At 48.0% G+C, this 15408-nt stretch overlaps 1 protein-coding gene across 3 annotated transcripts in view; it reads right to left on the minus strand.

Annotated features, from left to right (window-relative positions):
* Positions 1-430: 430 nt before the first annotated feature.
* The window catches only part of LOC106588723 (uncharacterized), a 92177-nt gene continuing 77199 nt past the window's right edge, over positions 431-15408 (minus strand). For 2 of the 3 annotated variants that reach the window (XM_082970188.1, XM_082970189.1), the window contains exons 44-59: positions 14174-15349; positions 13630-14100; positions 13414-13491; positions 10135-10268; positions 9910-10032; positions 9446-9503; positions 8838-9353; positions 8517-8588; positions 8315-8368; positions 8097-8234; positions 7797-7930; positions 7258-7441; positions 6805-6978; positions 4243-6402; positions 2265-2315; positions 431-2011 (exon numbers count right to left, since the gene is read on the minus strand). In XM_082970188.1, coding sequence (XP_082826314.1) covers positions 2293-2315; positions 4243-6402; positions 6805-6978; positions 7258-7441; positions 7797-7930; positions 8097-8234; positions 8315-8368; positions 8517-8588; positions 8838-9353; positions 9446-9503; positions 9910-10032; positions 10135-10268; positions 13414-13491; positions 13630-14100; positions 14174-15349 — 5495 coding nt within the window. In that variant the 3' untranslated portion in view covers positions 431-2011; positions 2265-2292. The remainder of the gene's footprint in view (positions 2012-2264; positions 2316-4242; positions 6403-6804; positions 6979-7257; positions 7442-7796; positions 7931-8096; positions 8235-8314; positions 8369-8516; positions 8589-8837; positions 9354-9445; positions 9504-9909; positions 10033-10134; positions 10269-13413; positions 13492-13629; positions 14101-14173; positions 15350-15408) is intronic. The other variant, XM_014177998.3, reaches the window with a different exon arrangement.

Here is a 15408-nt window from a genome sequence, read left to right on the forward strand (position 1 = left end):
AACTGCGCTGCCGGAATGAAAATAGCCAGGGGGCGACAGGAAGGGAGGGAGAACAGAGGAGTAATGAGATAAAGAAAGAGGGAGTGAGAGAGGGGAAAAAAGTGCCAGTTTGAAGTGAAGATATGAAACAAGGACACCAGAACAGAAACAGTTGTTTTCTATGTTTGGAATGTATAACCATGGAGTCTTTAGCGCAAGCCAGCCTGCCCCTGTGCACACACAGTTTAGGGCCGAGGCATAGCATTGTTTTATTGGCTTATACGGTTAGGGCTAAATGTAAATGTTTCTTACAGAATAAATATGAAAAGCATATGCATAACCATGGTAGCAATTGAAAGGGAAAAGTTTGGAGATAATATGAAAATGATTAGACCAAAGGTGAGTCCAACAGTTCATCTAACAAGACTGATTCCAAACATTACACTGTTGCTTATATGTGCATTTGACATTTACTGTATTTTCCACAGCATTTGATGACACTCTGGATACATTCAGTAACATGACAAGACTATTCCTGGAAAATGTAGGAAAAGGTGCAACATAAAACAACACAAGGGTTTGAGTGAGAGGACACACTGGTGTCTCCAAGTGGTCACACACCTCTCCAACGTGTCCACAGTTCCTAAGTCATTTCAATGCACTTTTATGACTCAAAGAAGAGTCTTCAACTAGGTGTTTTTTGACCTCTCCTAGCTGTTCTGTTGAGGAACTAGAGCAAGCACACTTGTAGTTGTTTCATTTGGAACACAACCCTGCATTCCCGCCATCACACAATTACTGCTGTTGTTTACGCAATCCAAAAACAGTCCATTATAAATTGCAATGTGGGCATGATTTGGAAGCATGTTCTATTGCCAACATTTGTTCTAAAATACAATCTTACAGTGTTAGGCTTTCACAAGGCAGTTCAGAGAAACAGATGGTAATGTTGGGGCGCATAGAAAGGAGTCATGAGTGCATTCAGGTGCGTGTGCAGCCTCTAGTTTTCTTCACAATAAACAAACACAGGCTCACTCTGTTCAGAACAACCCAGGGTATGATGCCATGTCATCTTGTAACTACATCAAACATGGTGGTGCTAAACGTTGATATTGTAGTAAACATGAGTTTTATGATGTGGAAATGTGAAGTGCACATTTGGACTCACAGGTGTTTAGCTTGCTTGTATGACATCAAAGCGGTATTTATTATAATCCTCAAATTCTCATCTTTCAAAATTAGTAATCTTAATTTATAGCATTTTGCTCACTCAGACAACAAAAACATTTCAAAAGCTGGCCAGTTACCGGGAGGGATGGGGGCAACTTCTTGTTGTGCACGGTGCTCAAATTCAGAACGGCTGTCAGTCAAAACCCATACAGCGCTGGGAGGCACACAGCCAGAGCTCTGACGTCATGTATAGCATGTTACTGTACAGCCACTACGTTCCAATTTAGGAGCTTATTAGTGCCCCAAATCTGCCATTTTTTACCTGTATACGGGTACGAGTGTAAAGGGCTACCAACGTATAAGATACAAAAATAATATTCACATTAAACATAATAATCCACATTTAAGAAAACATCAACTGAATCTTTTATGCCTTATTTAAATGGTGACCATTACTTGAGTATAACATTTGCTTAGTTTGCAATTAAAATATACTGTCTTGTATCTTTAAAAAAGTAAATGTAAAAAAATAGTAGTAAACAAAAAAATATTTTTGCTCCTCTTATGCCACAATCAGTAGTCATGGAAACTAAACAGCTTTCAAGTGATTGGATGGGAGTTTGTTCTGACAAGATTAGGCCCCTCCCACAGGGCTGTAACTACTTATGCTGAGCCACCAGTGACAGATTACGCTCTGGCAAGAGGGTTACCTTTAAGTAATACAAAATAGAGGAAAACCAAGAATTGTTCATTTTAAAACTGACATTTGGTAACAAAATTTTACTTTATCAATCTGTGTGTGTGTGTATATGTGTGTGCATCTCCTCCAAGTCCAGCGATTGTCCAGCAGTCAGTGCTTCACCTGGAACACACGCACACACTCTGGTCAGTTCCCTCATTTCTTAAGCACTTTGACACCATGTTACGATCTTAGTCAGATATGACTGTACTGGCAGCAGAGCAGGAGCAAATGGCTCAGCTTCAAAATGTTACTGATCAATTTAGTGATACTCGAGCCCTGCCCGTTCACTGATGAAAAAACGGGCCGTACCCGGACTTAACCCAATGTATAATGTTGGGGCCTGCCGGGCTCGGGTAGCAGAGCTCTAACTCACATTAAGGATATCCAGGCCGGCGGGGTCCTCACTGAGGGCGTGGCAGATACTCTGTAGAAACAGACACACACATACAAGATAAATTACTGGTAAACTCAGCAAAAAAAAAACACATCTTTTTCAGGACCCTGTCTTTCAAAGATAATTCATAAAAATCCATTGCAAAAGGTTTAAACACTGTTTCCCATGATTGTTCAATGAACCATAAACAATTAATGAACATGCACCTGTGGAACGGTCGTTAAGACACTAACAGCTTACAGATGGTAGGCAATTAAGGTCAGTTATGAAATCTTAGGACACTAAAGACGCCTTTCTACTGACTCTGGAAAAACACCAAAAGAAAGATGCCCAGGGTCCCTGCTCATCTGCATGAACGTGTCTTAAGCATGCTGCAAGGTGGCATGAGGACTGCAGATGTGGCCAGGGCAATAAATTGCAATATCTGTACTGTGAGACGCCTATTACAGCGCTACAGGGAGACAAGACGGACAGCTGATCATCCTCACAGTGGCAGACCACATGTAACAACACCTGCACAGGATCGGTACATCCGAACATCACACCTGCGGGACTGGTACAGGATGGCAACAACAACTGCCCGAGTTACACCAGGAACGCACAATCCCTCCATCAGTGCTCAGACTGTCCGCAATAAGCTGAGAGAGGCTGGACTGAGGGGTGGAGGCCTGTTGTAAGGCAGGTCCTCACCAGACATCACCGGCAACAACGTCACCTATGGGCACAAACCCCCCGTCGCTGGACCAGACAGGACTCTTCACTGACGAGTTGGGTCTCACCAGGGGTTATGGTTGGATTCGCGTTTATCGTCGAAGGAATGAGTGTTACACCGAGGCATGTACTCTGGAGCGGGATCGATTTGGAGGTGGCGGGTCAGATCAGAGGGTGAGGGCTAGGGCCGCACCCCCCCCCCCCCCCAGAAATGTCCAGGAACTTGCAGGTGCCTTAGTGGAAGACTGGGGTAACATCTCACAGCAAGAACAGGCAAATCTGGTGCAGTCCACGAGGAGGAGATGCACTGCAGTACTTAATGCAGCTGGTGGCCACACCAGATACTGACTGTTACTTTAGATTTTGACCCCCCTTTGTTCAGGGACACATTATTCAATTTCTGCTAGTCACGTGTCTGTGGAACTTGTTCAGTTTATGTCTCAGTTGTTGAATCTTATGTTCATACAAATATTTACACATGTTAAGTTTACTGAAAATAAACGCAGTTGACAGTGAGAGGACGTTTCTTTTTTTGCTGAGTTTAGTTATACAGTACAGCAAATACATGATCACATTTTAGTAATTTAGAAGATGCTCTTATCCAGAGTGGCTTACATTGGTGCATTCATCTTAAGATAGCTAGGTGAGACAACATATCGCAATTGTAGCAAGTACATTTTCCCTCAACAAAGTAGTTATCAGCAAAGTCAGTGTTAGTAGAAAAAGACAAGTGCATTACAGTGTTACAGCAAAGATATTGTAAAGCAGTAGAGACAGAGCACTCACCACCCAGCACTACAACACTGGGACAGTCTCTGTCTTAATATGGCCACAGAGGGCGGGACCCTTCCTCCATGCTGGGAGGGGGAGGGGCAGGCATCGCCATAGCATCGCTTAGCATAGCAATAGTAGCTGTAACATTGGCATCAGTAGTAGGTGAAGCAGCTTTAGCTAAATGTGTAGCAGAGGTGCTAGCTGTTAGCCATCGTGCTAAGAGAAGCAGAAGGGAGAAAAGTGGTAGCTGCAGTGACAGTGCTAGCCGAGGGAGATGGGGTAGCCATAAGAGGAGAGTTAGCATTAGCAGTAGCCGTAGAATTAGCCGTAGCTTTAGCAGGCAGGTTGTTTTTGGTCTTGATGACATTGCTGCAGTAGCGTGCCCATTTCCGTGCTGGCTGAGGCAGAACATAATAGTCAGGGGGTCTGAGGAAGAAGTTGGCCCATGGGTACCAACCACCAATAGTAGTACCTGCTGTGCTGGTTTCAATGGCAACCCCGGTGACAGTAGCAGTCCAGGCGGAGTAGCTGGCTGGGTCAAATGATGGCTGGGTCAAGGCCAAATAGCTGGGGTTGGCTGGAGATGGTGTGGTAGAGTAGAGGCTTCCTGGGGGCATAACAGTCCCAGCAGAGCCGAGTCCAGTCCCAGACCTAGGGTAAGCCTGTCCACAGTAGTCCATGTCTGAGTAGCCCATCTCTGGGTAGAGCAGAACTCCAGGGTAGCCCGCTCCTCTTCCAGAAGAGACAGCTCCAGGGTAGGATGTACCAGCTTGACCCGTTGTAACATAGCCTGCCCCTGGGTAGCCTGTTCCCCAGTTGCCCCCAGACCACCTTGCCTGTGACTGTGTGTTACTGGGGCTGGGGATAGGGTTAATGGGGGAGTTGGAAGTGAACTGACTAACACTGACAACTCCAGCGTAACCTGAACCAGGGTAGGTGTAAGTAGGGTAGGTGTAACCAGGGTAGGTGGAACCAGGGTAGGTGGAACCAGGTAGAATCTCTGGGGGCTGTGGGTCAGTGGGGTTAGGGCTAGAGGAAACTGTAACCCCTCCAGTGTAACCCCCCTGGGCTAGTGTGGCATTGGCAGTGGGGGTAACACTCTGGAAGTTGGGGTTAGGGTTCTGGAAGTTGGGGTTAGGGTTCTGGAAGTTGGGGTTAGGGTTCTGGAAGTTGGGGTTAGGGTTCTGGAAGTTGGGGTTAGGGTTCTGGAAGTTGGGGTTAGGGTTCTGGAAGTTGGGGTTAGGGTTCTGGAAGTTGGGGGTGAACTGTCGGCTCTCGTAGTTCCAGGGGTCTCTGTTCTCGGGTTCCTGAAGGGATAGCTTCCTTTTTAGCGGGTTGGGTAATGCCGCCACTATGGCGATGGCATGACCTTTTGAGTCACCCCTCATCTCCTCCCCTCCAGGGTTAGGGCCTGTTGCCCTGGTATGAGCCTCAGCGCCCCCTGCCCTCTCTGGGGTGGTTAGGGCAGGAGGAAAGTGGGGGGAGCGCAACAAAGAGACAAAGTATTCCACAAATTGATCACAGTCTACGATGGAAGTCTTCTTAACCCCAGAGGCGTGGACAGGATCTGGCTGGGGTGGGGGTGGGGGTGGAGGAGTGAGGCAGGGAGGGATGGCCGGGGGTTGGGGGGTCATGGGTCCGGGTGGGGGGGTCCTGGGTCCGGTTCTTGCTGGGTGCAGGTGGGGGTAAGAGGTGTTGTTGGGAGGGTTGGCCTGGGTCTGGAGAGGTCTGGCTGCTGAGGTTGGGTTGGGGGGTCTCTTGGTTGGTTGCCTGGACTGTTTGGATAGTTGTTTGTTGACCAGGCAGGATGGTTGGCTGGGTTTGACCTGGGTTAGGCTCGCTGCAGAAGTGGCTCTGGTGGGGTAGAATGCAGCTGGGGAGTAGGGGGAGAGCAGGGGGGACTCAGAGGGACTATTTCTGGGGGGGGCTTTGGAGGAACGGCTGGAGCTACGATTGTGTCTCTTAGTGTGGTCACGTGAGTGGTCAGAATGTCTGTTAGTGTGTTTGCGGTCACTGTGTCTGTGTTTGGTCCTGTCAGTGTGTGTGAGGTCACTGTGTTTGCGAGTGTGTGTGCGGTTTCTGTGTGTGCGTTCACTGTGTGTGCGAGTGGGTTTAGCCTTTTCAGTATGTTTCTGAGACTCATTCTTGTCCGAATGTTTGTCAGTGAGCTTATGGCTACTGGTGAAGAGTGTTTTTGGGGGATTGGATAGTGTGTGAGTGGGTTTGCACAGTGTGTGAGTGGGTTTCTTGCTAGAGGACTCTTTGGCAACAGTCAGGCTGTCGGCAGGGATACTGGAGGGCTTGGTGGCAGAATGAGGAGGGAGTTTTGGTCTAGTATATTCTGGGGCAGTTGAATTGGGTTTGGGGTGTGTGCATGAAGGTTTAAGTTTTGTTTGAGAGTCAGAGTGTGTGCATGAGGGTGTGAGTTTCGGCTTAGTGTTGGATTGTGTGGGTGAGGGTGTGATGGTGTGTGTCTGGTTGACAGTGTGTGTGTCTGAAGACTTGGTGACTTCAGGAGATGACAGACAGATGACAGGGGCAATGTGACCCTCAGAGGGGCTAGACACCTTTCTCTTCTTCACCTGCTGCTGACCCCTCACCTCTGACCCCTCAACGTTAGAACAACGCTTTCCTGAGAGACAGAGGAGGAGGGAGGGAGAAAGAGAGAAATCTATTTTAATTGAATAGAGAGTGAGAGATATACTTAATAAGGCCCAAAGTGTGGTATATGGCCAATATACCACGGCTAAGGGCTGTTCTTAAGCACAACGCCACACAGAGTGGCTGGATACAGCCCTTAGCTGTGGTATATTGGCCATATACCACAAACCCCCGAGGTGCCTTATTGCTATTATAAACTGGTTACCAACATAATTACATCGGTACAAATATTTGCTTTGCCATACCCATGGTATATGGTCTGATATACCAAGGCTGTCAGCCAATCAACATTCAGGGCTCGAACCACCCAGTTTATAATTACAGTATTATCATCATTTTTTGTAGCTTAACAGTAAGATAGTATTCAATTCACCAGTGTTTCTCCTACATCTCTGTGGCGGTAGGAATTGCTCCACGGCCTGATGGGAGACCACCTGGCACTCCACAATCTCCTGCTTGACCACTTTTGGTTCAGGTTTGCTGGTGACCGTGGTGAGGAGTTCAGTCTGGTTCTGCTCTCTACAGATCTCCTGCAAACGGGATACAGCTGGGGAGGGAGGGAGAGAGAGGTTTACAAACATATATTATGATAAATAGAGTTGAAACTTGGCTGTACTGTTATACATGCAAAAAATATATATTGGGGATTGGAAATGATGCAGACAATTACATTGATGGAAGCCACAATATTAAAGCTGATCTACCCCCTTAAAAAGAAAGGAAGAGAAGTGAGTGAGTGAGATATTTAAATCTACAGGTTCCGAAGCAACATGCAGATAATCACACTAGTCCCAGATCACCCAGAAGTCTATCAACAATCACTCACCTTTATCAAACAGCATCCGTTTGATCTCGTCAAAGTCAGCAGGGGCCAGGATCACCTCCTGTAGCGTGCCAGGCTCATCATGGTTCTGCTCCTCCACCTCGTTAGCAATCTGCATCAGTCTGGACTGTTCTGCCAACCCTCGGGCTGGTACCACACCAAGGAAATACCACGGGTACCTCTTTGTCTGGGGTGAGACTAGCGGAGATTAGCTGATGTGTGGTGAGTGTACCTTAAATATTCATTTTTATAGAGCATCAAAACAGAAATGCAGAAACAAAAGCAAAAAATAAAATAACTCATGCCATAAGGTAGGAACAGTACAATATATGAAAGCAATTATGATATTGGCTTTCACCAAGGTATACTTAATACCTGGTTTGTGAAAGCTATCCATTTTTCCCATTTTCTTTCAAAAACTTTCCATGACATACATATTTTAATTATATTACTTTTTAGTTGTGTCATTGTTCTACAATCACAATTTCCGTGAGTATCGTGTGTATGGTTGAGTAAGAGGTGTGTACGTGTGTGTGCCTCACCAGGTACAGCTGTCGGTGTCTGTATTTGAGGACGTGGCTGATGAGTAGAGCTTTTTCAATTTTGCTGCCACACGACACACACAGGTAGAAGGACACCTGGCCATCACTGCAACACTCTATCACTGCACTGAGACCTGTATACATAGACACACACACACACAGAATGACAAAGCCCTTACAGTACTGTGGCACACACCACACGCTCGCTCACATACACACGCACAGTGAATACAGACTCACAGAGGTGGAAAGACAAAGGAACTAAGCACTGTTATCTGAACACACTGCTGAGACACTGACCGACCAGAGGCAGGCTGCTGTTGACGGAGTCTCTCAGGGTCTTGGTGGGGTGAAGGGAGTTCTCTGTGGCCCCTCCTATTCGTGTCATCTCTTGGCTGTGTCCTAGGACGGTCCCCTGGTACTCCACCTCACAGACACCTGAGAGAACACACACATACACAGAATTGACTGCAATGGTGACAGAAGTAGATGATTGTGTCTCTCGATCTCAGTCTCACCAGCCAGGTTCTGTACATCTGGGGAGAACTGGACTCTGTGTCCATACAGGGAATCTGACAGAGGAGAGGACTACAGCGGTTAATAAATGTGTAATAACCCAAAAACAGAACTATGTTTGTACCATCTTGTAATTACAACTAAGTTACTGTCTTTGACTACACTGTGTTGTTACATTGGTCAGTAGAAAGTCATGCTTCCTACCCTTTAAGGGGTCCACCTCAGGCTGGGTCTGAGGTTCCACCTTGGGGTCCACAGGCTCCTGTTTGATAATGACTGAAGGGAGAGGAAGAGAGGTTGAAACCTCACTGACCTCCATTGCTCTAACCAATACAGTAATTACATACTTTTAATCACTGTAAACTCTGACCAATACAGTAATTACATACTTTTAATCACTGTAAACTCTGACCAATACAGTAATTACATACTTTTAATCACTGTAAACTGACCAATACAGTAGCCACCAATCCAAGTAAGAGTACCATGTTGGACAATTATGAACAATCTCACCCCTCCTCTCACCTGTGTCGTCTTGGTCCAGATGTGGTTCTGAGGAGTTCTGTGGCATCCAGGCTCTTTTTGGCTCAGTGTTCTGTGGTGTCTGGGAATTTATTGGGTCAGAATTCTTTGGCATCTGGGCTCTGATTGGCTCAATGTTCTGTGGTGTCTTGTCTCTGATTGGCTCAGAATTATGTGGTGTCTTGGCTCTTATTGGCTCAGGGACCATCTCTGTTCTCTCTGAGCTCTGGCTCAACTGGGGCTGATCCGGGTTCTGATTATCTGGCCGTCTGTCTGCGGTCTGTATGCACTGGCCTGACTCCAGCTGATCTCCAGTCAGTTTACCAGCCACTGTATCTGCTGTCTGCAGGGGATGATGGGGCTCAATCTGATCCATGGTCAGTTTATCCATCACTCTGTGGTTCTGGTCAAAGCCCTGCTCCGTTGCTGGGTCAGGACCAACTGGGGGACAAAGCTGGTGTCTGCTTGCTGTGTGTAGACGCAGGGCATTCTGATTCTGTTCCTGCAGCATGTACATGGCTACACATACACACACAAAAATCAGTCAGCAGATCATCAAATACAATACACAGCACGAACACACCGATGCACAGACATAGGCACACACACACCTTCGTGGAATGGAGCTGACTGCACAAGGTTATACCACATCTGATCCAGCAGCATCACCTAGGCAACACAACAGAGACAGGTACATTATGATCTATGAGTCCCATTCCAGTCTGCTGTGGCATCACAGATTGACAGACACGTGTGGTTAGAAAATCCTGTAGTTGGGTCTTTTCTTACACAAACGGATAGAGGCTTGACTACCACCAAAACCAGCAGTATGCTTACAAAGAACCTTTTCCCTGTCCAGAACCCTGACCCCTAACCTCTAAAGCCTAATGTATACCTTATGTACGTAAGATACGCAAAATTATCTCCATTTTGCGTAGCTAATTGTAGTTCTTATGTTGCGTTCTGCGTAGAGTATAAATAAGCCTTAACCTTGACCCCATCTACACCCTAAACCATTCAATGACCCTGTGTTGACCAGGCACTGACCCCTGAACCCGAAGGTTTCCATGTTTACCTGTGCATCTAGGTCCACCTCCAGTTGTGACAGTGCTGAAGCGACCTTCCTGAGGAGCTGTGGACTCGGAGGCTGCTGCTGCTCTCTCAACCAATCACAGCGCATAGGACTATACTGGGAAAACTGTTAAGAACACATTCACATTACACACACACACACACACACACACACACACACACACACACACACACACACACTTTCGTAGTTGCTAGTGACGTCACTCACCATGTAGCACTGCTGGTGTTGTGTGCTGATGATGTGTTCACAGATGTGTGTACTGGAGAGAGTCTCAGCACAGCTCACACATATGAAAAATGTAGCCTGGGATATACCTCTACACTCCACCACACTGCTCAGACCTGGAACACACACACACACAATATTTTCCCGGTATTCCAACTCCAGAATAAATCACTTTTCTCCAGGGTAACCCTGTATTTCCCACCAAAACAAGAAGTGTCATTCTAAAGCATATAAAACCGACCGACAGAATAATGTGCCATTCTAAGGTGTATTATTCATAAAATTGCATTTGTTAGCTTACAAATAAAGTAATTGATCATCTCGCAAGGTCGTGTTTTAAATGTTCATTTATGTTATTGGGGTTTGAAACTGCCCGAACTAGTTCAAATGAACAAACCACTTTATAAAACAAAGGTATATCTTGGCCTTCTTCGTTAACGTAGGCTATTCATAGGAATGTTATATCAGCACACGACATACAGTACAACAATAATGAATCGGGCTTTTCACAAAACAAAATGTTGGTCAAAATACATAGGCTAGCATACATCATATCGTAAATATAGCCACAGCATAAAATAAATGAAATGTGAGTCCTCTGTCTACATAAACTTGGTGTTGATGCTGAAGATGGGGAGCACGACCAAACAGATAACCAGTAGGGGAGCTGCTGCTGTGGGGAGCTGCTGCTGTGGGGAGCTGCTGTTGTGGGGAGCTGCTGCTGTGGGGAGCTGCTGTTGTGGGGAGCTGCTGCTGTGGGGAGCTGCTGCTGTGGGGAGCTGCTGCTGTGGGGAGCTGCTGCTGTGGGGAGCTGCTGCTGTGGGGAGCTGCTGTGGGGAGCTGCTGTGGGGAGCGCTGCTGTGGGGAGCGCTGCTGTGGGGAGCTGCTGCTGTGGGGAGCTGCTGCTGTGGGGAGCTGCTGTTGTGGGGAGCTGCTGCTGTGGGGAGCTGCTGCTGTGGGGAGCTGCTGCTGTGGGGAGCTGCTGCTGTGGGGAGCTGCTGCTGTGGGGAGCTGCTGCTGTGGGGCGCTGCTGCTGTGGGGAGCTGCTGTGGGGAGCTGCTGAGGGGCGCTGCTGAGGGGAGCTGCTGAGGGGCGCTGCTGTGGGGAGCTGCTGCTGAGGGGCGCTGCTGAGGGGAGCTGCTGCTGTGGGGAGCTGCTGCTGTGGGGAGCTGCTGCTGTGGGGAGCTGCTGCTGTGGGGAGCTGCTGCTGTGGGGAGCTGCTGTGGGGAGCTGCTGCTGGGAGCTGCTGTGGGGAGCTGCTGTGGGGAGCTGCTGTGGGGAGCTGCTGTGGGGAGCTGCTGCTGTGGGGAGCTGCTGCTGTGGGGAGCTGCTGCTGTGGGGAGCTGCTGCTGTGGGGAGCTGCTGCTGTGGGGAGCTGCTGCTGTGGGGAGCTGCTGCTGTGGGGAGCTGCTGCTGTGGGGAGCTGCTGTGGGGAGCTGCTGTGGGGAGCTGCTGTGGGGAGCTGCTGTGGGGAGCTGCTGTGGGGAGCTGCTGTGGGGAGCTGCGCAGCATAGTGGAGAAAGTGACGAAGATTGCACATCACTTTCACAAGTCAGGGGCCAGTGATGACGAGCTACAGGGGCAGGCTACGTGGGGGTAGAGTTTAGGTAAGAGCACAAGATAAAATTGTAGATATTCCATAAAAATGAAAAAAATCTGCCGTTTCCATCTACAGTCATTTACAACATTAACAATGTATACACTGTATTTCCGATCATTTTTTTTTGCTTTTCTTTCAAAAACAAGGACATTTCTAAGTGACCCCAAACCTTTGAACGGTAGTGTACATTGTGACATTGTTGTATGGTGGTATAAACATTTTGTATTGTGGATATGTAGTGGTGTAATAATGTTATATGCTGTACTGTTTTATACGTAATGTAAGTGCCTTAATGTGTTTGGACCCCAGGAAGAGTAGCTGCTGCGTGGCAACAGCTAATTGGGATCCTTAATAAATACAAATACAAACAGTTTTTGTGACAAAACTATTGGTAAAGTTGAAAATGCGATGGAAACACGTAGAATTTTGATTTTTAGTCGGTACATGAAAACTTACGCGAAAGAATCTGTCGTCAATTGGATGGAAACCTAGTTACTGACTGAAAAATTTAACTGATGCACAACCAAATTTCGAAGCTGCAACCTTGTGTATTTTACTATTCTAACTCTCAACATTGTTATTTGAGGGGGAGGGTTCTTCAACATCTTGAAGAACAATATAGCCTTAATGGCAATGTACTCTTATAATCTCCAGAAGAGGACTGGCCACCCTTCAGAGCCTGGTTCCTCTCCAGGGTTCTTCCTAGGAAACTGCCTTTCTAGGGAGTTGTTCCTAGCCACCATGCTTCTCCATCTGCATTGCTTGGTGTTTGGGGTTTTAGGCTGTGTTTCTGTATAAGCACTTTGTGACATCGGCTGATGTAAAAAGGGCTTTATAAATACATTTGATTGATTGATTGATGGGGCCCCTAGCGGCCTGGGGCCCTAAGAGACTGCTTATGTCGCTTAAGCCTGGAGCTGGCACTGTTGCAATGGTATGTAGGAGAACCTGTCGCTTGTATCCATTTCTGCTAGAATTTCATCCAGTGCTTGCATAGGCTTGAGGTAAGACTGCATCTTGCGTTGGCTTGAGCTAAGACTTCACTTACTGAAGCCCCCACTACTCTCTCTGCACTTGTCTCGCATGTGTTCGGGGTGTAGGCCTGCATGTCAGATCAATCTACTTGTTGAACCGCCTGTAGGCTACACTTATTTCTCCCCTTGCAGATTTAGCATTCTGCCACGGTGGCATTCGTTTTAGTGAATTAATAAAAGTAGTTACCCTACTGGAAGCTCAAAAGTTGTAGCCTATTTTGTTACCGTAGGCCTACTAACTGCATTTCAAGGCTGAAACTGCGTGTACAGTTTCAGCATAAACAATATGCATAAAAATACAATAGGCCTTTACAACAGCACACACTCTCACATACACTGAGCGTTGATTGATCATGCAGATAGCAGAGCAGAGAAGGCCGTGAGAAGACAGATTTTGACATTGCATATAACAGTTCCATTTTACATCATCCTGTTCATAGAAATCATTTATTATAATATACCGGTTTCTCGCAGTTATTTGTCCAGGGAAACTGTAGTGGGTTCGGGGCGGGAAATCACTGTAACCTGGTTCCCTATTAAACCCTAACACAGAATCTGAGAAATCTCTCTACATTCTACCAAACATCTTAGATCTGGAGCACGCACGCACACACACACACAACTGACCTATAATCGGTTCTGTGTTGTGAAGGCCCTTCACTTTCAGGTACTTGGACAGGTGGCTGGGGCCGACAACCCTCTTTGCTGTGAGTGACACACCAGACAATCAATCAACACCAAGTATTATTAGAGTGACACATCATTCAGCCTATAAACACCAAGTATTCCTCAGAAAAACACAGTCAATCAATACATCCACTGTCACAAGAAGCCTTCTCTCACCTGCGGGTGTGTCCGGCAGCAGATACACCTCTGGAACACTGAGCCAGCTTGCTGGGGCCTGCTCGAAGTGTGTGTGTTCACCGTGCTGATGTGTGTGTTCCCCGTGCTGATGTGTGTGTTCCCCGTGCTGATGTGTGTGTTCACCTTGCTGATGTGTGTGTTCCCCGTGCTGATGTGTGTGTTCCCCGTGCTGATGTGTGTGTTCCCCGTGCTGATGTGTGTGTTCACCGTGCTGATGTGTGTGTTCCCCATGCTGATGTGTGTGTTCACCGTGCTGATGTGTGTGTTCACCGTGCTGATGTGTGTGTTCACCGTGCTGATGTGTGTGTTCACCGTGCTGATGTGTGTGTTCACCGTGCTGATGTGTGTGTTCACCGTGCTGATGTGTGTGTTCCCCGTGACGATGTGTGTGTTCTTGGTCTTCGTCCGGTTCTGTTGGAGTACTGTACAGCATTGTGTCCATGGAGGTCACTGAAGAGAGAGAGGAAAGCTGTTTGAAACAGTCACCACAGACAAAGACAAAGACACAGACACAGACACTTACCCTGCCCTGTCACCCAGTGCTCTGTAGTCTGATGTAAGCTCTGAGATGCCAGGTATTCCGTCTCTCTGTTTCTCCTTAAGTAGTCCGCCTGTCTGTTTCTCCTTAAGTAGTCCGCCTGTCTGTCCCTCTCCGAGTAGTCCGCCTGTCTGTCCCTCTCCGAGTAGTCCGCCTGTCTGTCCCTCTCCGAGTAGTCCGCCTGTCTGTCCCTCTCCGAGTAGTCCGCCTGTCTGTCCCTCTCCGAGTAGTCCGCCTGTCTGTCCCTCTCCGAGTAGTCCGCCTGTCTGTCCCTCTCCGAGTAGTCCGCCTGTCTGTCCCTCTCCGAGTAGTCCGCCTGTCTGTCCCTCTCCGAGTAGTCCGCCTGTCTGTCCCTCTCCGAGTAGTCCGCCTGTCTGTCCCTCTCCGAGTAGTCCGCCTGTCTGTCCCTCTCCGAGTAGTCCGCCTGTCTGTCCCTCCCCGAGTAGTCCGCCTGTCTGTCCCTCCCCGAGTAGTCCGCCTGTCTGTCCCTCTCCGAGTAGTCCGCCTGTCTGTCTCTCTCCGAGTAGTCCGCCTGTCTGTCTCTCTCCGAGTAGTCCGCCTGTCTGTCTCTCTCCGAGTAGTCCGCCTGTCTGTCTCTCTCCGAGTAGTCCGCCTGTCTGTCTCTCTCCGAGTAGTCCGCCTGTCTGTCTCTCTCCGAGTAGTCCGCCTGTCTGTCTCTCTCCGAGTAGTCCGCCTGTCTGTCTCTCTCCGAGTAGTCCGCCTGTCTGTCTCTCTCCGAGTAGTCCGCCTGTCTGTCTCTCCCCGAGTATTCCAGAAGAGTGTGTCTGTCTGGTATTTCTAGAAGCATCTGTGTCTCTCTGCATTCTGGGCTCTTCCTCTCCCACCACTCTGGACTCAGACAAGTCTCCCAGTCCTTCAAATGTGTTGAGCTCCTCAGAGCTGAGAGAGGAGCAGAAACAGAGACTTCTGTCTCTCTCGTCTTCTCTGTGGACAAAGAGGGAGTGTGGGATGGTATGGAGGAAGAGAGGGAGGGTGAGGTAGATGGGGCAACTGTGGAAAGAGAGGTAGAAAAGGGGTTTGAGGGAGAGAGGGAGGGAGGGGGAGGTGTAGAGATGGGGAGAGGGATGGAAGTAAGGGATGGCTGATCCTGGAGGAACGGGGAAGGTACTTGTAGGGGTTCCTGGTCTTCTCCCAAAAACACTTGGAGAGAGAGAGAAGGGTGGAGAGAAAGAGCAACGTTATATTCAGGTAAAGAACCA

This window comes from Salmo salar, chromosome 27 (assembly GCF_965601325.2).
Source record: "Salmo salar chromosome 27, fSalSal1, whole genome shotgun sequence".
Lineage (NCBI taxonomy): Eukaryota > Metazoa > Chordata > Actinopteri > Salmoniformes > Salmonidae > Salmo > Salmo salar.